The 24,388-nt window shown below is 26.1% G+C and overlaps 1 protein-coding gene across 1 annotated transcript; it reads right to left on the bottom strand.

Moving 5' to 3' along the window:
* Positions 1-9,524: 9,524 nt before the first annotated feature.
* LOC120069823 (ethylene-responsive transcription factor ABR1-like) lies at positions 9,525-12,015 on the bottom strand. Its single transcript, XM_039021639.1, has 2 exons — positions 11,189-12,015; positions 9,525-10,359 (listed from the first exon to the last, which is right to left on the bottom strand). The coding sequence occupies exons 1-2, from the start codon at positions 11,727-11,729 to the stop codon at positions 9,641-9,643; spliced, it is 1,260 nt and encodes a 419-aa protein (XP_038877567.1). The 5' UTR covers positions 11,730-12,015; the 3' UTR covers positions 9,525-9,640.
* Positions 12,016-24,388: the final 12,373 nt, after the last annotated feature.

The following is a 24,388-nucleotide window of genomic DNA, read 5'->3' as shown; positions in this document are numbered from 1 at the left end:
CACTTTATAGTGTCTCAAAACATAACATTTAGAATCTAAATAAGACTAACCACTAGGGGTAGTCATTCAAACCGCAAACCGAATCGAAAAATGTGGTTGTTTGAAGAAATTTTGAAATGAAATTAATTCGGTTCAATTCAATTTCGAAAACTGAAGTTGAAACCGAACCGAATCGTTTTTAATATATATATATAAAGAGTAAAACCGGATTTTGTTTTAAATTTAAAGAATAAAACCAAATTTTAAAAAGGAATCGAACCGAATCGTTTTTAATATATATATATAAAGAGTAAAACCGGATTTTGTTTTAAATTTAAAGAATAAAACCAAATTTTAAAAAGGAATCGAACCGAATCGTTTTTAATTGAAAAAATATAAACATAGATTTTTCAAAGATACCAAAATCGAATTTAAAATTGAATCGAACTACATATATGCCACAAAAATTGAATCGAACCGTTTGATAACCACCCTATAGTGTCTCAACAAATAGCAGTTAGAACTAGGTTGGAGCAACTACTGTATGTATTATCCATTTAGGGGTATTACATATAATTTGTCATTTTTATGCATAACTTTGAATAAATGTTCATTCAAACGTTTGATTTGTATAAATTAACAAGGAGGGGGGAAAAAAAAAAGTACACATGTTTGCAAAGGTAATGAAAAGCTTAAAATAAAATGTTTAAAAGTTTATGGAGTAGAGATGAATATAAAAGAAATTAGGCACTTAAAATGTTAAAATATAAATTTAGAGCTTTTGGTTTTTAGTGTTGTAATACCTAAGTATGGTAGAATAGTAGGATGGATGGTTTGGAAATGGTCATAGCAATGGTGGGTTGCCTCAATAAGAGGCACAAATTGGTGGTGATTTTAGAAAATGGATCATAATTCAAAATAGAAATATATTTCTTTATGTTTTATCCCAATTTAGACCAACTATTTTTTAAAAGAGAATTAGGTTTAGAAACCCTACAATTTTATTTGTGGACAACTTCACTTTCAATTATTTGTTCCAAGTTTGGTTTGGGTCACTTCTCAATTTCAAACAAAGATCTTTTGTTTTCCTTTTTTTTTTTTTTTTCTTTTTCTTTTTAAATAAAAACAAAGATTTATCCTAGCCTCTTCTTTCTTTGTTTGCTTAATCTTTTGATTTTTAGGGTTTGTTTTTGTTGTTTATTGATCTATCCTTTTGTTTTTAAAAAATATGTTAGGTATTAGGTTCCACTTTCCCTTTTTGAAGTATATTCTTGAAATTTTAACATTTTAGTCGACAACTTTATAGTACGATGTTTGATAATCATTTAGGTCTTGTTCGGTACTTCTTTGATTTTTACAAATTAAGCTTATAAATATTTCTTTCTATGTCTAAATTTCTTTATTTGCTACTTTTACTAATGTTTTAAAAAATCAAACAAAGTTTTGAAAACTAAAAAGAATAGTTTTTAATTTTTTTTTCCTAGGAATTCAATTCTTTTACTTGCAAAATATGTAAAAAAAAAAAAAAAATATAAGATATTAAAAGAAAATATACTTATTTTTCAAAATTGTAAAATCCTTCATAAACTCATTATTTTGAATAAAAATAAAATTTTACATTAAAATAAGTTTGATCGATGCATAAACTACCCTTGAATAACATTTCCAAAATTCATAAATTTCACCCAAAAATTAATTCTAAGGTTGCTTGTCTCGAAAGGAAAATTTTCCATATACCATATCGTATATATGTTATATAATTCATTAAATATAAAAGAGAATTTTTTTTTAAAGATACTTGAAGTGAAAATTTATAAGATAGGTCAAAATTGCAACACCTTTAAAGTTCAAGGTTAAAATTACAATACTTATTTAAGTTTATAATTAAAATTATTGAAATTCTACACCCCAATAAATTTAGGGACAACATTGATTTTTTTCCCTATAATTAATGTTGAACCATATTTTTTTTTTAAAATAAAACTTTCAAATAAGAATAATTGCAATTGGTAGCATTTTTAGGAATAATAACTAAATGTATAACATCATTTAAAAAAATTACAAATATAGACAAGTCTATCCGCGATAGACTTCTATCGTTGATAGACTCCCAAGTCTATCAGAGATTATCACTGATAGATAGACTCCTACCAATAATATAGTCTATCACTGATAGACTATTTAAATTTTGTCATATTTGTAATTTTTTTACATATGTTATATCGGTTAATACTCTGGGTTTAATATTTATATTTGCAACTGTCCCTTAAATTAACTTGAAAAGAAATATCCAGAAAATAAATTTTCAAAACAACTACTCATCAATAGCTCTTTGTTTCAGATCATATGATTCTCCAAAAAACATGTTTGTTAATTATAATTTCTTTTTCCTTTTCCATTTTTTCAAACCAAGTAATTGAAACTTTTAACGAGAATCAGAAAAAGAAATTGAAAATAATAATAAATAAGTGTTTGAAACCCATATTTCAAAGAAGATTTAAACTTTACTTAGATTTAATTTTTTTTAAAAAAAAATAATGATAAATAAAATCAAAAGTACAAATAATAGAGAAGAAAAGGGGGGAAAGTCATCAATTACTAACCAAACTTTAATACTAAAAAGCACAAAAATACAAAATACAAAAAACAAAGCAGTCATAAAAAATAGTAGTCCTCTTCTTCTTTTTATTTTTCAATATAATTATGTAAAAAAGATAACAAAAAATGTAGTTTCATAAAATTAGATAATATATCCATTTACACCCATTCCATAAAATGTGGTTCAAATTTACTCAAATTGGAACAAAAAAAGATGTTCTGCTGTACTATATTCAAAAGTGATGTTCTGTTGATTATAAATATATTTTAGTTTTTCATCCCACATATATATATATATATATATAGATTTTGAATTAAACACTTTTAAGTTTTCTTTTTTAATAATCTCAAGTATTTCTCGGAAAGAAAATCAATAATAATAAACTAATACGGTTTTCTTAAACTACTTCGTAGGTGTTTGGTTCAAGGAGTTAAGACTCGATGAATAAAATTGTAAACTCCACAATTAAATAATATTAATTTATTGCTTTGTAAATTTCTTACATTGTAGATGTTACAATTTCATAGCTCTACTCCTTACTATAAACTAAACGTTATCTTCTTTTTTATTAAATATTTCTAAAAAGACCAACTTTTTTATAATAATAATAATAAAATATGTGGATAGAAAAAATGAACTTTGACCTTAAATTTGACAATACAAATTTTAGGTTAGATGAATTACTCTCGTTTTAACTTTAAAACTCACATTTGATTATCTAAATTCACTCAATAAATATACTAAACTCATTTTATAAATGTCTTAGGTTTTGAATTATATTGTTAGGAACTTTTACTTTTAATTTTAGACCAATTTAACATTTAATTTTTACTATTCTTTCAAAAATTTTGAAACATTTAATTATTTCCTTATTAACATCGTTTTCAAATTTTGTTTTTGATTTTGTTATTTATTAATTATGGTGGATATCTATTTAATGCATGATATCTCGAATTAATATTATCTTCATTTTACAATATTTCATTTATTTTCTCCCAAATTCTTTACTGCAAATCGATCAACTATTCATTGAGATCTCAAATATATGTTGAATGTATTGGTAATTAACATAAATAAATATTGCATACACTACGATTTATTTATTGATGCATTTACAAATATATTGAAAAACATAAATATACTTCACAAATATTATTTAGGTTAAAAAATACTTCAGGTCCCTAAATTTTCATGCAAGTAACAATTTAGTCGATGAACCTTGATTTGCAACGTTTAGTCTCTATACTTTCAATTTGTTACAATTTAGTCTCCGAACTTTAGTATGTAATAATTTAGTTCTTATATTTTTAAATCAATGACATTTTAATCTATAATGTAAATAAATTTATTAAAATTAGATGTTAATTTATAGTTTATAAAAATATTGAATCTCTAATTAATTTATCGATTTATTTATACAATAAATTTCATTAAATGTTTAGGGTTACAATATTGAAGTGACAGCTTCCTTAAGATTTCACATCAGAATGTACCTGTTTTTTCATGTTTTTTCTTTTTTTTTTTTTTTTTTCCCTGTCCTAAAACATAGAGGCTGCCGAAAATTGCCATATCCACTTATAAATAAAAACTATGATGTGAAAGATTTCTCGAACCACACGCCATATTTCTACTCTAAAAAGGTAGTTTAACTTCATTGAATTGACCAAGACATTTTACACATGTTTTAAAAAGTTGAATGTTTTTGTATATTTATGTCCATATATATATTTTTTAATTCAACTTTTAATATGAAGATCGATTATTTAAATTTTAGGTAATCCGAGCTAAGCTCATTTTGACCAAAATAAATTTAAATAGGATTTATAATTTCATAAACAAACATTTTTTTTTTCAAACTTTCAATCAATATCACGTCATTGTTGAACTAAATCTTGATCCCATCTATTTTATACATGCATTATATAATATGTATCTTTTAAAAGTTTAGAGAACGGTGGTAAAATATGATAACTAAATATATTCTTTTATATCTAGTCGGTTTTAGAGCATTGAGAATCAAACTTATAAGATAAAATAAGTAAATTGATGCTAATTAATAAAGGATAAAACCACGTGTTTGGATTCTGTTTGGTAATAATTTCGTTTTTCGTTTTTTGTTTTGGAAAATTAAGTCTATAAACACTGTCTTTACGTCTAAATTTATTTATTTGTTATCTAATTTCTATGGATGGTTTAAAAAATTAAACCAAAATTTGAAAACTAAAAAAAAAACGCTCATAATCAAATTAGTGCTGATTAACAAAAGGACAAAATCGATTGTTTGATTTCTTTATTGGTTTAGTTTTCAATTTTGCCCAACTTGAAGTTTTTCCTCTTTTTTCTTTTAACATTTCAATTTTTACCTTACTTTTGTTTTGAATCGGACATTTTTGCTTTTTCTCAAATTAAAATTTAGTCTATCTATTTTCTTATTTTTAACATTTGACATTTTTATTGTTTTTCTTTTACATAATAATAATTGGGTATTTTTCTAAATAACAGACTTACATGATGAAAGTACTCAAATAAAAGTAATAATTACCAATAATAAAGGTACTAGGGTGGAAATGGTTCGGTCTAATTCAATTTGAACGAGATGGACTAAACTATTACATACTATAATTTACTACTAAAATTATTACAATTTGATAATATGCGAACTAAATTCTTGATACAAACTAAATTTAAATATTTTTTTCTTGTTAAATTATAAATTTGATCATTATAGTCAAATGAAAGTTAAAATTTTAGTCTTGTAATCTTAAAAGTTAAAATTTCATCTTTATAATTCGATCAAATCTCATAAATAATCTCTATATATAATTTTAGTAGTGATTATATATGAATATTTTATCAAATTAGATAAATGGATTTTAACTTTTTAAACTATATAACTTAAAGTCCACCGTTCTCTCTTACAAAAGAAAAAATTAAGTCATTGTATTAATATTATTTATAAAATAATATTTAGGTGCAATTATACACATTATAGTTGAATAATTTATACAAATTATAGTTAGGCAATTTTATAGAATGTACAAAAATAAGTATGGTTTGGGGTGTAGGTAAGGATTTTTCATATTTATGTAAAGTGAGAAGATTCAAGATTGTTTCTCATTTTTTTCGCCAACCTTCTTCCACAAAAAATCAAATTAAAAAAATAAAATAAAATCTACCAAACTAAAATATCAATCGCAATACAACGGGGCTCTTCATCGGTGGGTCCCATTAGAAATGGTCAACGATGACTCAATCTGACGTGGAGGCTTATTATTGGGCAATGCTGGACAAAGACCCGATTCTTCTTTCATGGGTTCTCATTGTACTCAATCTGCGGTAGGTAAACGACCAATCGGTCGACCGACCTAAAATATTTTCGGGAGACACGTGTGCGCAGTCCAAAATAATTACGCACGTGTCAAAGTTTTGAAAGTGGTGAAAGGGACACGTCATCCGCTTATCATTCATTTTCCCGCGCACCACGCTCGACGTGGATCCCACTCCCCTGAAAATCGCTTTTGACCCGTCACTTAGATCTTGTCCACGTGGCTTTTACTGACGTCGATAATAATTAATAAGGAAAAAAAAAAGGCGACATTTTCTTTTTAAATTATTTTATTTCTTATTTCTTCTCAAAGAAGTTAAGAAAAGGGCAGAGTGTAGATTGTTCATGGCGTAAAGTTCACATCAAGGGGTGTTTTAATAAATAAAAACAGTTCCAAAATATTTATAAAATATCAAAGTAATATTATAATCTTAAAAACTAATAAATGTATTTTGAATTAATGAGAAAAGTTGTAGAGATACTCTTGATAGTTTTACCTTTTTTTACACGAAAGAAAAATAATTGAAATATTTTTGTATGATTTGCGAGGAATATGATATTTATTATTTTTTTATGGTTAATTTTTTTTCTCATCGTCAACATGTACGTAACTCAATTGATATAATATTCATGCTATCGATTTCGAAATCAGAATCACATTTTAATTATATCTTTACAAAAAAGAAAATTCTAATTGAATAATGAAGCATTTACTTCCTAAGTTTTAAAAGGTAATTTTTTCTTTTAAAGGAAAATCACCATTTTATTTAAATTGCCATAGGGCATCATCTGTATCTCTATCTTTTTGAAGTTGGTTAGAATCTATAGAGGGACCAATCAACATTCAATTTACATGATCTTGCATTCTGCTATACCATTAGCAATAGAATTACACTCTTTTTAAGATAACTTCTTAATCTCTAAAATTTTAAGATTAGAAATGTCTGGTCCTTAAATTTATAAAATATATCTTTCTAGTCTCATGTTTTTCAGAATAAACTTTAAAGGCCTCTGATATAATTTTTTTTTATTATTCCAAATAGTTATATGACATTTTGAATTAGAAAATTAATTTTTAAAAATAATTGAAGTGAATACAAATTTTTAATTATTTCTCTATTTCAAAATAATAATAAAAAAAACTTATATAAGAGACTTTTTAAACTCATTCTAAAATTCTTTAGGGGTTAAAGATATATTTTAAGAACTCGGGAATTATATGCACTTATTTTAAAACTAAATAACTAAAAAGGTATATTTTGGATATTTAAAGGATCAAGTGCACATATTATTCAAAACTTGGGACTAAAATAGTAGGGGGTTTTGTTGGTTGGTCATCTGGATTATGTTTTACGTTTTCAAATTCACCAAGTTCAACAATGTGTTTGGCAGATCATCTGAACTCTATTTCTAATAAAACTTTTTCTTGGACTATGTGATCCAAATAGAGCAAATTTTGAAAACAACATTCTTTATATTTTCATTTAAAATGCATAATTGTATTATATTAAAAAAATAAAAAAGAGCGTTTAGAAATACAACATTTCATGTTATAAACTCAATTAATTTTTCCATGAGTGGGCCATAGCCCAAAGGGTATCGAGAGAGGGCATAGGGGAGTGCATGACCCTAAAGAAAAATGAGAAATAAACAAGCCAATAAATGTATACCAATCCAGAAATAAAGGAGTCGAGGTCAAATTGGCATCCTGCATCTCCTACCGTCACCCCAAATGATTAACTTATAAATAACCTCATTCAACCACCACAATGGGGAGAGTAAGTAATCTTGAGACGAGAGACTCGTCCTTACCTCTTTTTGTACTTAGATATATCAGTCACACTATTACTGACTTAAGCATTGGAGTGCAGTAGACTAAACACTACACCGATGTAATGATCTCTCTAACAAGTCAGCTAAGATAACAGCGAGTCGGAGGTCAAAGTCACTGTGAATCCATTGTAAAACCCAACTCGATAATATTTGTCGATAACTACAATCAATTCTATAATTAATAAATATAGAATAAAAAATAGTTTAAATAATTATTCAAGTTAGAAATTAATTTAAAAATAAATATCAAACACAAATCGAAAAATATGAAATACAACTTTATTTTAACGGGATGTTTTCGAATTGATGTTTTGAAATTCCCTTTTCTTCATGTTACGAGTTCTGGATATCTTTTTTCAACAAGTACTCGTATAGAAACACGTGCCTTGCTTTAACGCATCCGTGGGACCATAAGGATATCTTTAGGTTTTTGGGGGAGGCAAACACTTTTTTCCCTTCTTGTATTACTAATTACGTTAATTACTTATTTATTTATTCAATTAAATTTGGTTATCAATTTGTAAATAAATGAAAGATTCATACTTAAAAACAATACAATTTGTTCTATGAATTCCAATATAATTGATTCAATTCGAAAAACTCGAATATTTAATCAACCAACTCGAATCAATTTAACTAAAACCAATAAATACATATTAAATTCAATCGATTTATTTATTTATTATTTTTTATCATAATAATATCGCGTGTGATTATTAGTTGAATAATTGTTTCGTTGAATATAAATACAATCAATTACCACCAAAATAATAATAATAATAATAATCATTTATCAGGAAAAAGAAAAACCCGACACATTTTTTTGTAAACTGATATTTAATATTGTTTTTCATATTTCGATTCTTAATTGTGAAATATTGGATTAAAATGTAACTAATTTTTTTTTAGAATATATTTCAGCCATTGACAAAAGAACCCAAAAAAAAAAAAAAACAAAAAAACAAAGTGGTAATATTATCATCAATCATTTTCATACATTATTGCATAGTTGACCATGATACAAAATACTACTCAATACTATGGTATATTTTCTCATTTTTTTTTTCTAAATTCGACTCTTTATACATTTAGAACAAAGGTATTGTCATATACATCGAATGTTATTATTCGAAGGTTACTTTCACATATACAATCATTTAATAATATTTTTTCTTTTTCCTTTATGAATAAAATTCCGAATAATGTAACTAAAGGATAGACGACGAATCAATCACCTTATTTACCAGAAAAAAGAAAGAAAGAAAAAAAAAATGTAGCACTCTATTTTTTGAAAAACAAATACTTAAATGAGAAGAAATATATTTTATCCTATCAACCTGGAAGACTTATAAAATATTGGGGAAAAAGTTGTACTTCTATATTTAACTAAAAATTTCAATTAAATGTGTAAGAAATTACCTATTTAATTTTGAAAAAGATTATATAAATTGATTTTTTTTTACTATGAATGATGCTTTTTTTAAATAGTTATATTTTAATGTAAATAATGTTTCATATTTCAACGACTAAAATGAATTTAACAGAGATTTTTAATTTGTATCAACTAAGATGTATATTGTACTAAAGAAATAATATACTTTCCCTGATAATTCAGAAAAAAAAAAACATCACAAATAATTAATTATTCAATGTAATGAAATGCCATAACGTTAATTACCTTAACGTGAAAAAAAAGTTTATCATATGATCATTCCAAAAAAAAAATACATTCAAAACTTAGAATAAAGAATTTTTTAGAAAAGAAAGAAAAGTAGAAAAACTATCATCTAAGAACTGAAAAATGAATTGATCTACTCTTGAGCAAAAAAGAAATAATAATAATAACCAAAATAAAAATGCTTTTATTATTTTACTTCTAAAAAAGGAAAACAAAAATCGTATAATCAACCGGAGGACGAAGAAGGATATTGGCCGCCAGAATCATTCCACGACGTAGCCGGAAAGTAATCGGAGCCACCCTGGTTTTGATTTTGCGGCGGCTGTCGGAAAAACCCCATTTGCTGCTGTTGCATCGTCGGACGCAAGAAAACAGAATTCGAAACAGAGGACATCGACGGCGCCGTCGCCGTCGCCGGCACCGTAACCGGCGATGAAGAGGATTGAAATGGAGCCAAGTGAGCATTATAAAACATTTGCTGCAGTAAACTCGAAGGCTGCCCGAGGATTTCGCCGGAGGTCTGAAGCAAATTGGAGTATTCAATGTAATCCCGATAAGTTTGGGTCTGAAACGCCGCCGTCTGCGGCGGAACAAATTGGGGGCCGGTGGATGAAGCGGCGGCCGGAATGTGTTGCGGCGGTGGAATTAATCTGACATTTTCGGGGAAATTGAGTTTTGCTCTATTTCCTCTGAATCTGAGGGCTGCTTCGTCGTAGGCTCGGGCGGCGGCCTCCGCCGTATCGAAGGTGCCGAGCCAAACTCTCGCCGCCTTGTGGGGATCGCGAATCTCCGCTGCCCATTTCCCCCATGGCCGCTGTCGTACTCCTCTATATCGTCGTCTTCTCTCGCTGGCAGCCACTGCGTCGATGGAGTTCATCGATGAGGCTGCGAAGGCCGCGGCGGGATTTGAAACCGCCGTTTGTGGAAGTGGAATCTCTTCTTTCACTAGAGAAAAATGCAAGTAATTAACAATGTGAACAAAAATTTAATACCCAAAGAAAATAAAATTGAAATATTTTGTTTGTCCTGTTATGTTGCTTCTAATGTTTAATTATTAAGGTTAGTTCGAATCATAACAATTTTGATTTTTTTTCCGAAAATTGTCCTCTTTTTTTAAAATTTGAATTCAACCAAATTTTAGGGGAAAACCTAGATTTTAAACCATACTTTTTAGTTTATAAGACTTAATTAAATTTTGAAAACACCCTAAAAATAAACAAGAAAACAAGGAAATCAACAAATAGTGTATTCACCAACTAAATTCTATATAAAAAAATAAATGCAGTCATAAAATAGGGTTGTATTTGGATTTTAGATATTAGAATTAATCTTATAAAAACCATTTTCACTTATAAATTTATTTATTTATTTTGTTATTCTCCTTCTACCATTATTGCCAACCATCTTTGGGCGAGGGGGGGGGGGGGGGGGGGGGACTTTTAGAATCCGTCTAAAAATTTATAGGAAGATAGTAGAAAACAAAATGGTATCCATTTCAAAGAAAAAAAAAACGAAATTGTGATGATAGAAACGTTTTGTTTTTAGTTTTTAGGAAAATTAAGCTTAAAACCACTAATTTTCTCCTAGTTTGTTTATTTTTCTACCAACTTGTTTACATTACTATTGAAAACTAAAATACTTCTTTCAAAAACTTTCCATAATGTAAAAAAGAGAACAAGTTCATTAAAAAAAAAAAAAAAATTGGCTGTGGGAATTAAGATAACATAGTATATTTTATAATAAAAAGATAATAAGTTCGAATCTCGACACGAACCTGAAGTAGTAACAAGGGAGGAAGATTGTCCTTGAGAATGAGAAAAATGGTCATCAAAACCGCTGAAACTAAAACCCCTCGAAACAGAATTAAAATCAGGCTGTGTTTGAATACTGATTTCTTCTTCACGCATTCGTTTTTGCCCAACCCAATAACTCATCGCCGGAACATAGCTCCGTTCCGAACCCGACGAATAAGCCGACGACATCGGAGAAGAACCCGACGCCGATGCCGATGCTGATGTCGACGACGACGACGAAGAAGAAGAAGAAGAAACAAATCCGGTCGTGAAACCCTGCCCGCCGCCGTAGCCCCAATCGCTAGCCTGCTGCCCGGACATGACATTAGTTAACGTCGACACAATTGTGGACACTTCTCCAACGGCAGAGTAATAATCGCCGTCATCACGTTGACCATATAATAATCTATGACGGTCGTCGCCGCCACTGGTGTCGCCGTCGCCATCTCCGGCGCCGCCACTTGGAAATTGTGCCAAGTCACTTCCAATTCCTCGCCGATTCGCCACTTTTAACGAGCACATGCAAAATCTTTAGTAAAAATCGAAAAAACCCAACAAGGAAAAACAGAGGATTTTTACTTCGAATTTGAATTGGGGTTTTAAAGGAGAAAGGGAAAATTGGGGGATCTTTAAAAACATGAGGAGCCGAAATATGAACAGTGAATCTCTGTTTTGAGAATTAGGATTTGGGTTTTGGATTGATTAAGAATAACCTTAAATCAATAACCCAAAAGAAAAGATTTTTTTTGAAGATGGGGACTTTGGGAGAAAATGATTTAATCTTTTTTTATATATATATATAATTTCTTTGAGTTTCTTTTGACTGATTAAAACAGGGATGCAATTTTGGATATGAATTTTATATTGTCGGTCATATTCGTGTTGTTGTTGTTGTTTTTTTATAAAAAGAGAGGCAGAGAGAATTCATATTGGAATTGTTCTCTGTTTTTGCCGACTGATGAATGTCACAAACCCTTTCTATTTTTCTTCTTATTTTTAGTATTTAAATTTGAATGACTTTGGTTTATATGTTTCTCAAAAATAAGAGATGAATTTATTGCTTCAACAAGAAGGAAGGAAGGAAAAAAAAAAAAAAAAAAACCTCTAAATTTGTGTCAAACTTTTCGTTTTATTACATTCATTCGAGTTCATTGATTATGTTATAAAATTTATAAACTTATCTAAAATTAACTTATCACATAATCATTCAAGTGTCATCATTCATCATATAAAAAAACATGCATTAGATTACAGAAGTTAACGATAAAAAATTACCGTTAGAAGTGCGACCAAAGTGTCCCAATATCTATATATAAAGGGGAGATGTTCCTAATGATTCATTAAACCATAATTAAGAATTTAAGGATTAAGCTCCATTTGATAGTTGTTTTATATATATTTTTTTTCTTATATACTTTTTGATAGATTTTCGAAATACAAATTAATTATTGAGAACCAAAAAACATAAATGTAGTTTTTGAAATTTTTGTTTCTATTTTTTTTTCTTTAAATTTGGATATGAATTTAAATAAGTTTTTTTGGTTTAACCATACAAAATTATTACCAAGAATTCTCACACTATTTGAATGAAAGTTTAGAATATACTAGAGTTTTGAAAAAGATGAAATTGATATAATTAATTTATATCCAATATGGTAATGAAGGAAAAAAAAAAAAAAAAGGGTTCTTTTAGCATGTGGTTGATGTAATGTGAATGTATGAACTAATTGAGATGAACAAATTTATATATCAAAAGTAAATCAAATACTTCTTTAACTTTCAATCTGCAGCTTTTTTAGATTCTAAGTTTTTTAAAAGTTATTCTAGATTGTTTTACAAATTTATTAATTTTAATAGTACTTTTATATATAGAATTAATTAGATTGATATATTAAATAAATATAATTCAACCGGCTTACAGTATACATTATAAAAAAGAAAAAAAAAAACTAATCAATCGCTAGAAAATCTTAACTATGACTAAATTTCAAGAGTTTATTAACATATCGTAAATGAATTAAAGTTACGAGTAAGAATTTATATTTTTCTTATTTTTCTAACATTATCTAGTTGGAATATGAAAATTTGAACGTGCGAATATATATATTATTGTTTTTTTTTTTTTTTTTAATCATTTTTTAGTTAATTTCTAACATCAACAGTATTTTATTTTATAGACTGGAGAGATATAATTGTAATTTGACCTAAACTTTTTCATTCGATAAATTAGGTCCACTATTTTTTATGATATGGTATTTTTTTTATATATATAAAATAATGAACACATGTAAAATAATTTATTGTTAAAAAAACAAATTAAATAGACAAAAGATTTTGGGGGGAAATCCTCCATCACTTGCTCCTTCCCTTGTGTGAACACTGATAGGGTTAGGAAGAACTAAAGCATGTCAAAATTAAAATAATAAATAAATAAATAAATAAATGATAATAATAATAATACTTTTTAAAGAAAAGCACATATCAAAAGAAGTTCAATATCAACTCAGCACTTTTTTAAACTTTCATTGTCTTTCTGTGGTTTCATACACATTTATTTGCACCCAAAACAAAATACTAACTTTATATTATAATTTTTTTTAGAAAAATTATTTTAAATGATAAAATGATTGAAAATATTTACCATTAATAATAAAATATCACAATCTGTCTATGATAGACCGGAGACTGTTATCCATGTCTCGCAATAGATCATGAAATTTTACTATATTCATAAATTATCCTTCTATTTATAGATTGTAGTTATTTCAAAATTTTTGGGTCATAGAATTTAGAATTACTTTTGAAATATTGGACTTTAGTTTTTCAATTGTTGTGATTTTTTTTTCCCCAATTTGATTGTTAAAACTTCTAAAACTAATTATATTGCAATGAAAGCTTTATTTCTGAATTAATAAAAATTAATACAAATATTTCCATATGTGTCTTAAATGTGGGTTTCAATACAAAGTTAATTAATATACTTTTTAGGAGGATGTGTTGTACTTATATTTTATAATTTTGTTGCAACCCAATGTTTAAGAAGGTTAACTCACTTTAGCTTTTATGTTTTCAAGCTAATTTCATAATCTACCTAGAAAAGGCTTATGAAATTAAATTCACTTTACAATTATTTTAATCAACTTTTCATAGACCCAAAAATTGAGACCTTGTTTATTTATTACTTGTTTTTTATTTCTATTTTTCACCTATTTTCTTTCAATTTTTTACCATGATTTTTTTCTTTCTTAAGAAAAAAAAGAGTTGAATTCTAAGTCAAATTCCAAAAATTAGAATTATCTTATTTTTTTTTTTAATTTTCAAACCATGGCTTGGTTTTTTAAAACATTGATAGGAAGTAGATAATAAAACAAGAAATTTAAAGCTGGAATAGTATTTATAGACTTAATTGTCAAAAACTAAAAATCAAATAATTACCAAACAATGCCTAAATGTTATACTTTGTTTGATATATATTTCAATATTTATGATGGAGTATTTGAATTTTTAGCTAAATTATGAAACCAAAATCTACTCTTTTTTTTTTTTTTTTCTAATATAATTTTCAAAGCTTGACACTAATTTGGAACTAAGGTTTAAAAGTAGATAAAAAAAAAAAATTATAGATGATAATGGTGCTTTAAAACTCTGGTATTCAATTTTAAAATTAAAGGCTTGTAGATACTGCTGTCATTTTTTTTAATCCTAGTTTCTACCCACATTTTGAAAAACATTTCAAAGAAAAATTAATTTCTAAAAACCTGGGTTTTTATTTCTTGAACTTAACTAAAAATTCAAATATTTCTTTAATAGCAACAAGACCCATAATAAAAAAATCGAAGGAAAGTAAACATAAATTTTAGAAATAAAGAGTTAAAGAACAAGATCATTATCAAATAGCACCTAATAGATTAATCAATGTATGTAATATTATAATATAATACATACATACAAATTTTTACTATAATTTTTTTTTCACAACGCAAGCTCATGTAGTACAAGAACTCAACTTAACATATTAGATATATTATTGATCAAGAGGTATGTAATTTGAATTTCCCTATCTCTATTATACTATAAAAATAAATTATATACTACAAAAATTCAAGTCATTTTTTTGTCTAACTTTAAGATCAACGTTTAAAATATACAAAAGAAACGGGAGAGACACTATTATTTGAATTTGATTATTGAATCCCATAAAAAATTTCCAATTTTATTTTATTAAAATTAAAAAAAAAACAAAATATTAATTAATGAAAAGATAAGATTGACAAGTAACTTATATTTAAAATATCAATACTAGGTAGGCTTATGTTTAGCTTTATCCACATCCATACCAAGGAAAATTCTAAAAAGAAAGGCATTAGGCATATTGTTTTTTCTCCCCAATAATAATAATAATAATAAACCAAATTGGGTGGTGGACTTTGACTGAATTATTATATGATAATTAATTCAGTTAGAGGAGCCCAAGAGGGTAATAGTAGGAAAAAAATAAAACTGTCTTATTAAATTAAGTCTAATAATCAAACTTTTCATACTTGCAAGTAACACTTTTTGACATTTCCTACTAGTTAAAAATATAGATATTGTTATTCAACAATTAAAAAAAAAAAAAAAAAACATAGTGATCACCATTTCATTTCCATTTTTTAATTTAAAATATTTTTCTTCTTTTACATCTCTATACCGAATTTCAAAATCTAACTAAAGTTTGATAATTATATTTTTTAAAAAAATTTACGATCGGCTATTGATATATAAGTTGTGTTGTTTTTCAATTATGAATTCGAAACTAAAGTCCTTTTCTATTAGACAAATATAGAACTTCGTTTAACTAGCGCTATTTCAAATTTAAAATTATGAAGTTAATTAGAGATTTTAAAAAATAAGAAATAAAAAAATATATTCCATTTTGTCTAGGTAAAAGAAAACATAAATCTTGTCATAACTTACATTAGAAATTACTTTTGGTCCCTCAATTTTTATTAAAGTAATAATATAGCTTTTGAATTTTTGTTTGTTATGATTTAATCCTTGTATTTTTAAGTTTGTAATGATTTAATCTCTAGATTTTAATGAGTAATAATTTGGTCATTGTACTTTGCAGTTTATAATCAATTAGTCCTTATGATGAAAAATATTCTTAAGATTTAAAAAAATTGACGTGTGTAAATCTTAAATTAATCGAAAGTTAAATTCTTTTATAAACTATAAAGATTAGATTGTTATATAATAAAATTTAACGCTTAATTTTAAAGAGATTTTTTTTTATAATAATGATTAAATTGTTACCATTTTCAAAATCACGAAACTTAATTGTTATTTATTGAAATTTAAGGATAAAAGTGTTATAATTTAAAAGTAGAGACACTAAATCATTATCGACTAAAATTGAGAGATTAAATTCCAAAATTAAAACTAAGAACGAATTCCAATTTGGATTATATTTTTAAAAAAATTACTTTTGTCGTGGGTTCACTTGCAAATCTTAGTTGGGCATCATGAATAAAATAAGAACTTAAAAGGGGAAAAAACATAAATAAAATACAAGTTTGTAGTTTGGCAGTGAAGTAACGAACTTTCTTTTCTCTTTTCTTTTTTCCCTCTCTCTCTATGTTTATCTCTGGATTCGGTGCTTTTTGTCGTATTACTGACTAAGACATTTTTGTTTCTGCAAAACTTTTTTTTTCTCTTTTTATTTTTGCAAAAGAAAATCCTTTGATTTCTAATAATTTCCATTATCCAAATAAAAATTCAAAGGAAATAAATTTCTTGTCTCCACTCTCGGATTTTAAAAAATATGTGTTTGTTACTTAAATTTTTTAAAATATATTTGTTACTTAAAATAAATGTATTTAATTCTTTGGCCTCTTTTTAATATTTGAATTTAAAGAACAAGTTTAAAAAATTTGAAGTAATCTTTTTAAATTATTTTAAATATGAGAGATTTTTAAAAATAAAAAATAAATAAAACTATTTATACAAAAATAGTAAAATTTTAATTTTCTTTAATAGAGGCTGATAGACGTCTATAGTATCTTTTGATTTTTTTTCTATTTCTAGTAATAATTTAACATTTTTTTTATTTGTGAAAATTTTCTTTTAAATATTATACAATATTTTAAATTAACTTTTAAAAATGATTTTCCCTCCTAAATTATTTTTATAATGATAATAATAAAAAAAATAGTTTAAGGCCACCTAAATCTATTTTTAAAAATTTAAAAGTTAAAAATATCAAATTTAAAAATTTAGTGGGTACTGTTCTTCAAAATTCGAGAATTAAAAATAAATATTTTGAAAATTGAAGGACGAAACATACTTTCAAATGCTAAAAAAGGTAAAATTTTTCAAAATTTAATTAATTTAATGGATAAATTGTATATTTCCAAATTCCAATAGTAATTTATTTATAAACTTTATAAGTTGGTTTTTTTGTATTGTTAGATAAAGGATGTTGAGTTACACAGGCTTGTAATTCGAAGGACATAGGTTTGTAATTTGAATAAGCATTGAAAATCACTTTTAATCCTTAAACTTTTATAAAATTAACAATTTAGTTTCTAAACTTTGATTTATATCGATCTAGTTTTCAAATTTTTTATTTTGTAACAATTTAGTTCATGAACTTCACTATGTAAAAATTAGTCCTTATACTTCAAAATCTGTAACGATTTAATCTCTGCTGTATAAATTAATGTTAAGATTTAATGAGACTTATTGCTTAAATAAATCAATAAACTAATTAGAGACTCGATTTTTTCTTCTTCTTTTTTTTTTTTTTTAATGTAAAATACAAAGTCTACATTATATAATAATAATAATTAGCATCTAATTTGATAAATTTATTTACTTAATGAGCTAAATTGTTATTAATTTAAAAATACAGTGATTAAATTGTTAGGTACTAAAGTTCAAAGATTAAATTATTATAAAATTAAAAATTCAGAGATTAAGTTATTGTATAATTAAAAATTCAGAGATTAAATTATTGTAAATCAAAATTCAGAGGGTAAATTGTTATTTTCACGAGAGTTTAAAAACTAAACATGTTTTTTAACTAGAAATAAAAGTGTTAATCTACTTATAGAGTTGGATTCTTGATTTAAAAAATTGAATTGTAACTTAATTTATTCCAAACAAATTACAAGGTTATTCTTTAATTCTATTAACTTCCAAGGTCATAATTAACATTTTTTTTAATAAAAAAAAATTCAACATGTAATGAAACATATAATTTTGTACGCAATAAGTTCCTAAAGTTTTAGAAATATAGCTTTTAATTTCAAAATCTATCTTATTTGACATTTTAAAATATCGAAAAAATTTATTAGACAAAGTTAAAATTTTATCAAAAAATAATTTTGATTTTTTTAATAAATGAGAAATTTATTTTTGAATGGAAAAAAATTGAAAGTCTTAGAATATACTTCTAATCAAGATTCGAAATATCGATGTTGATAGAAATATCGAGATCCCGATTTTATGAAAAATGAAAATATCGATGAAAATTTCGAAAAAAATATGTAAATTGATGAAATTTGTTATAATTAGTTAATGAAACCGTGATCTTGATTTAATTAAACTATGGTTGACTATTTTTAATCACAATTTCTATAAAGCAAGATAATATTTAGACATCAATTGTAAATGTCTATGTAAATGTTGATGTGAGAGCATAATTTTCTTTTTAAACAAAAAAAATTCCAAAATAATATAAAATTTAAGAATATTTTGAGGTGAAATAGTGTGAAAATTTAATGAAAAAAGTTTGAATAAGGTTCAAAATAAATAAATATATATATATATATATATTAGCTTTTTCAGATTATTTTTTTTACAAATGAAAGTGTTGGGTCAAAAATAAAGTTAAAAATTCAGAAAAGTTGAAAATTAGGAAAAGTAACACGTAAAAAAAGATTAATCATTTGTAAAAATGACATTGGTATGTGAAAATTTTGAACTCGATTAAGATAATTAGTACCACAAAATTGAAAATTTTGAACTCGATTAACATAATTAATTTAAAAAATTGAAATTTTCTCTAAATATTAAAATTTCTCGAAATTTCGTCAAAATTGGAGAATGGAAATATTCTCAAAATTTCGTCCAATTTAGGAGGAAAACAAAATTTCCTCCGATCAACATTTCGAGGTGATCGATATCTCAAAATTTCCATCGAAATTTTGAACCATGCTTCAACTTTAAAAAAACACTTCAAATAAAAAAAAATATTATTATTGTTATTGTTATTTTAATTTTTACATTTTTACGATAATTTGACGGCAAAATCCAAGGTGAGAATTTGGTCAAACTTTGAAATCTTACGTGGACTAATGTGGTGGTAATGGGGCCCATTAAAGAGGCTTAGTTGGCACCGTCCGCCAATCATGAAAGGCAATTTTATTTTTATTTTCAACGCCTTCTTTTGCCTAATCCAAATTTAAGTTTCTTTAGTACGAGAAGTACAAAGTTAAGATTGAATGAACACATGCCAAATAATATTAATAATAATAATAAAATTCAACCAACCGAATCAAGTACAAATTTAAAACACATCATTTGAATCAATTAAATTTCTAAATATTCACGAATTACTTAATTTAGATATTTTACTATTTTTCACTCTTTTTATAGAACCATTCATTCATTAATTATCAATATATGTGTAGAGTTCTTCAAAAGTTAATCGAACAAAATTGACGATTAGAGTAAATACATGAAAAGTTTTCAAAGTATAAATCGGTTCATTTAGAAAATTTAGGAACATAATCAAAATAATTATTATAAGTTTGACATGATATTTTTGAAACTAAATGTAATGAAGGGTATAAATTGAAACATTTATAAAATTTTGTGTTCAAATTGATACACTTATTAATTTGGTATTTAAATGTATACAACCCCTAAAATTTAGAGGTATAAATTGATTTTCTCTCGTAAACAAGGTATCATATGGATTTCATTTTCATTTTGAGGTCGATTATAATTATAGTTTTTTTTTAATGAGAAAAGATTGATGATTTTTAGTTTTTATTTTATTTATTTTAAAATACTTTTAAAAAAACATTTATACGTATTAAGTAAATTTAATTTATTTTCGAATTTTAATTTGTTTATATATAGATTTCCACAATTTAAATTATTTTTTGCAAATAAATTTAATTTACACTTCATTCTTTTCACATTTTAGAAAAAAAAAATGTTCAATATGGTTGTACCAGCTGGAATGTTTTTAATTATAATATATCTCTGAGCAGTTAAGTTTAGACATTTTATTTATATATGGAATAATAACAGTGGTTATAAATAAATAAAAGTAGAATCTCCAAAGTTCAAACTCTAACCTCCCGAGTTCTAGATAAATTGGAGTTAATTATCTTAAATTGTTGGGCTTTAATTTCCTTTAGTTTTTGGATTTTGGAGCTAACTTAAAACAATTGAGGAGATAATTAATTTTATGTGGTTTTAAATTGATTTAAATATTTGGAATGATTTGATTTGTCTCAAATGAATGGATTTTATGTCCTTTAATTTTGATTTTTGGAGCCTAAACGAGGTAATTTGAGCAGTTAATTGATTTATTAATTTGATAGAATCTTAGGAAATTTTAGAGATATTGTGATAAAATATTTGATTTGCCTTTTTAAAATTTGAAAAAAAAAATGAAAGAATTGGGATATATGAAATTAAAGGAAAGTGAAAAGAGGCAGAAAATCAGAGACAAATACACCAGTTCGGTTTTTCAGCAAAACTTCCACAAAATTGATCAATTTTCAAAGTTTGAGTCGTTGGATCATATTGAAATTTGTCTATTCGGGACATCTAGGGTCTCGTTTTGAACGGTTGGATTCTTGTTTGGAGCTCTGGTTTGTCCATAATCATTGCTGAATAGAATATGTAAAATTGGAAACCCTCTCTCTCACTCTCGCAAACCCTCCTCATGCAAGACCTTTACTACCAGCCCTAGCTTAAACAATTTGCGCCATCCGACAACAATGCTTGCCGCCCGTCTATGGTGGCCGCTGCCACAACCGCCACTAGCTCCATTGTCGTCGGAATTGATATTTTGGATAAGTTATTTTGTGTTTTATAAGTTTTCTTGAAAGATCTTGAATACCCATCAAATTTTGGTTTAAGTTTTGGCTTACTCATATTGTTTTGATGTTGAAATTGGTTTTACAGACTCTTAAGGTGCTTTCCAACAAGATTAAAATTGTTCGACGTCATTTTGTTTTAGTAAGGTTTGGAGACTTTGTTGAGAATATTTAGATACCCACTAAGTGTCAACTTAACTTTTGTTTTAATTTTGATTTTTGGAGGTTGGATTAGAAAGTCTAAAACTATTATCCATTAGAGTTAAATATTGATTTTTGTGATATAGTTGTTGGATCGTGTTGATTTTGAAGTTTCAAAGTGGTTTTGGAATAAACCATGTGTGGGTTAAGTTGTTTAGAGACATTCAGGTTAAGTTGTGATTCGAATTGTACCCTAAGTGTTTGATTTAATTTTGGTTTATGTTTTTAGATTTATTCAGGATTCAAGGTTTTGCGAAGTTGAATTACTAAATATTTCGACTTAATTCCAAGGTAAGTAATCTTACTATTGGAATCGCCTTTGTGTCGGACGACACCATTAGGATAATTTTAGAGAGGATATATGGGCATAATGATAATTGTACTTGAGGCATGTTATGTGAATGTACATGATTTAGAATTTTATGAAATATTCTATAAGAATGAATAAGTATGAACTAAGTTTTATATGATATGTCATAGGGATGTATGAGCATGATGATATATTTCATGATTGTGAGACTCTAATTTTATTGCATGATATTTATGTTAGTGATAGTTGCCCCTTACTCGTAGTCGTGTACCCACCAGAGGTTGTGATTTCCTTCGGAACTTCATTAAAGGTTAGTGATCTCTTTTGGGATTTTATCAGAGGTTTGTGTTTCCTTCGAGATTCATCAGAGGTTAGGGATTTTACTAGGATTTGTGTTTCCTTCGGGATTTCACCAGAGGTTAATGATCTCTTTCGAGATTTCACCAGAGGTTAGTGATCTCCTTCGAGATTTCACCAGAGGTTAATGATCTCTTTCGAGATTTCACCAGAGATTAGTGATCTCCTTCATGATTTCACCAGAGGTATGTGTTTCCTTCGGGAATCACTAGAGGTTTATGTTTCATTCGAGATTCATCAAAGGTTGTGATTTCCTTCGGGACTTCACCGGAGGTTAGTGATCTCATTCAGTATTTCACCAGAGGTTTGTGGGTACATCTTACCTATGGTAGGGCGGGTTCAATTATCCACTAGATGACCATCCGAGATTTGTAGAGGTTTTTGCATGTCTCATTATAAAGTTGCATTTATTGGACATAAATGCATAGCCTGACTCCGGTAATTGGGTTACTTAAAATACTCATTCTTTATTATGTTATGTTTTCAGGTAGCATAAGGACACACAAGCGAATAACAGAAGGAATCCGTGACTGTGCCATTGGGACCAGAGAGATGCTTTTGCTCATGTTTTGATGTTTTAAATTTTAGTCTTGATGTTTGAATTCAAAATTCCATTGTTTGAAATTTTTATTTATAAAGTTTCATGAAATTTATTTTTATTTCAAGGGGACCCCGACCAAAGATTTTCAGTTATTTAGATTTTATAAAAGCTTTTTATTTTAATTAAAATTTATGAGATAGTCATTTTGAAATTTATGCATGCATGTAATAACGATCTAATATAAGTCCTAGAAAGTTGGATCGTTACACGAACAAAAACATTTAAAACATAATATATTAAACTCTAATTTGTTAGTTTTCATTTCACATTAATTAACGAATTTCTTTAACTTTAACATGGAACATCTATCATTTTGTTATGGTCATTTATTAAAAAAAAAAAAAAACTACAAAGATTAAAATCCTTTACACACAATAAACACCCAAATTAATTTTGATAATATTCTTCACACTAAGAATTAACGAAAGTATAAATATAAAAATAAAGTGACAATATTGCAAATTTGATAACACATCAATTAAATTGATACAAATTAAAATTTAAAGACTAAATAATTTTTTTTTTTTGACAAATATCAATTTATGCTCTAAACTTTAAGTCTTGTATCAATTTAAACCTAAACTAATAAGTGCATCAATTTAAATCCTGAATTTTAGGAATTGTATTAATTTAAACATCAAACTAATAACTTTTTTAAGTGTATCAATTTAAACCCTAAATTTTAATAATTGTATCAACTTAAACCTTTCATTATGTTTTATTTGGATACACTTAAGAAGATTCATGGTTTAAATTGATATATTTATAAAAGTTCAGGGTTTAAAATGATACACTTATGAAAGTTTAAGGTTTAAATTGATACAACCATTTAGTTTGGAGTTTAAATTGATAGAACTTTCAAAGTTCAAGATTTAAATTGATACAATCTCCAAAATTTATGGTCTAAACTGATATAATTCTTAGTTTAAGATTTGAATTGCCCAATATTTAGAGATATAAATTGATATTTGTTCTAATGTTTTTATAAGAATTCAAGGGCTTGATGTAGCAATCTAACGAAGATAACTCCAACTTCAACGTTATTCTTTTTAGTTTTTTTAAATTGATAACTTGTTATTATATTATATTATATTATATTATATCATTTTGTCAACGAAGAACAACGATATGAAGCAAATGGGGGAGATTAGCTCATACATGGTCAATTAATTTAATATTTATCTACGTTTGATTAATTTTCCAAAACAAATATATAAATTTAAAATTTAAAACAAACAGAAGAATATTAAATACAAACATATCCAACATGCCATCCATTGATGTTCTTGTTANAAGTCTCACCAAATAACGTTATAGTTGCAATTGATATTAATTTAATACATTTTAGACATTGAATAAATTCGTATTAAAAAAAAGACATTGAATAAATTCAACAGGTTCCCACCAGTTTTTGGACCAATTCACTTATTAAATTAAAAAGATGATCAATCACGTTTAATTTTTTTATCCTATTTTTTTTTTAAAAAAAAACTACTAAAAAATTATTACACAAAATTACTATTGGATAATATTTCTTGCTCTTTGCCTGCCAACTGAAAAAATTAAAAAAAAAAAAGAAATAAAAAAATTTATTGTAAAAGGTATTGCATAT

This window comes from Benincasa hispida, unplaced genomic scaffold, assembly GCF_009727055.1.
Source record: "Benincasa hispida cultivar B227 unplaced genomic scaffold, ASM972705v1 Contig618, whole genome shotgun sequence".
Taxonomy (NCBI): domain Eukaryota; kingdom Viridiplantae; phylum Streptophyta; class Magnoliopsida; order Cucurbitales; family Cucurbitaceae; genus Benincasa; species Benincasa hispida.
The sequence above is the reverse complement of the archived record's forward strand: the minus strand, read 5'-3'. Positions and strand labels throughout refer to the sequence as shown.

Coding starts and splice junctions, on each gene's coding strand:
- LOC120069823 (XM_039021639.1), bottom strand. CDS start 11,729: ATGTGCTCGTTAAAAGTGGCGAATCGGCGAGGAATTGGAAGTGACTTG. Junction 10,360..11,188: donor CTCCCTTGTTACTACTTCAG/GTTCGTGTCGAG, acceptor ATTTTTCTCTAG/TGAAAGAAGAGATTCCACTT.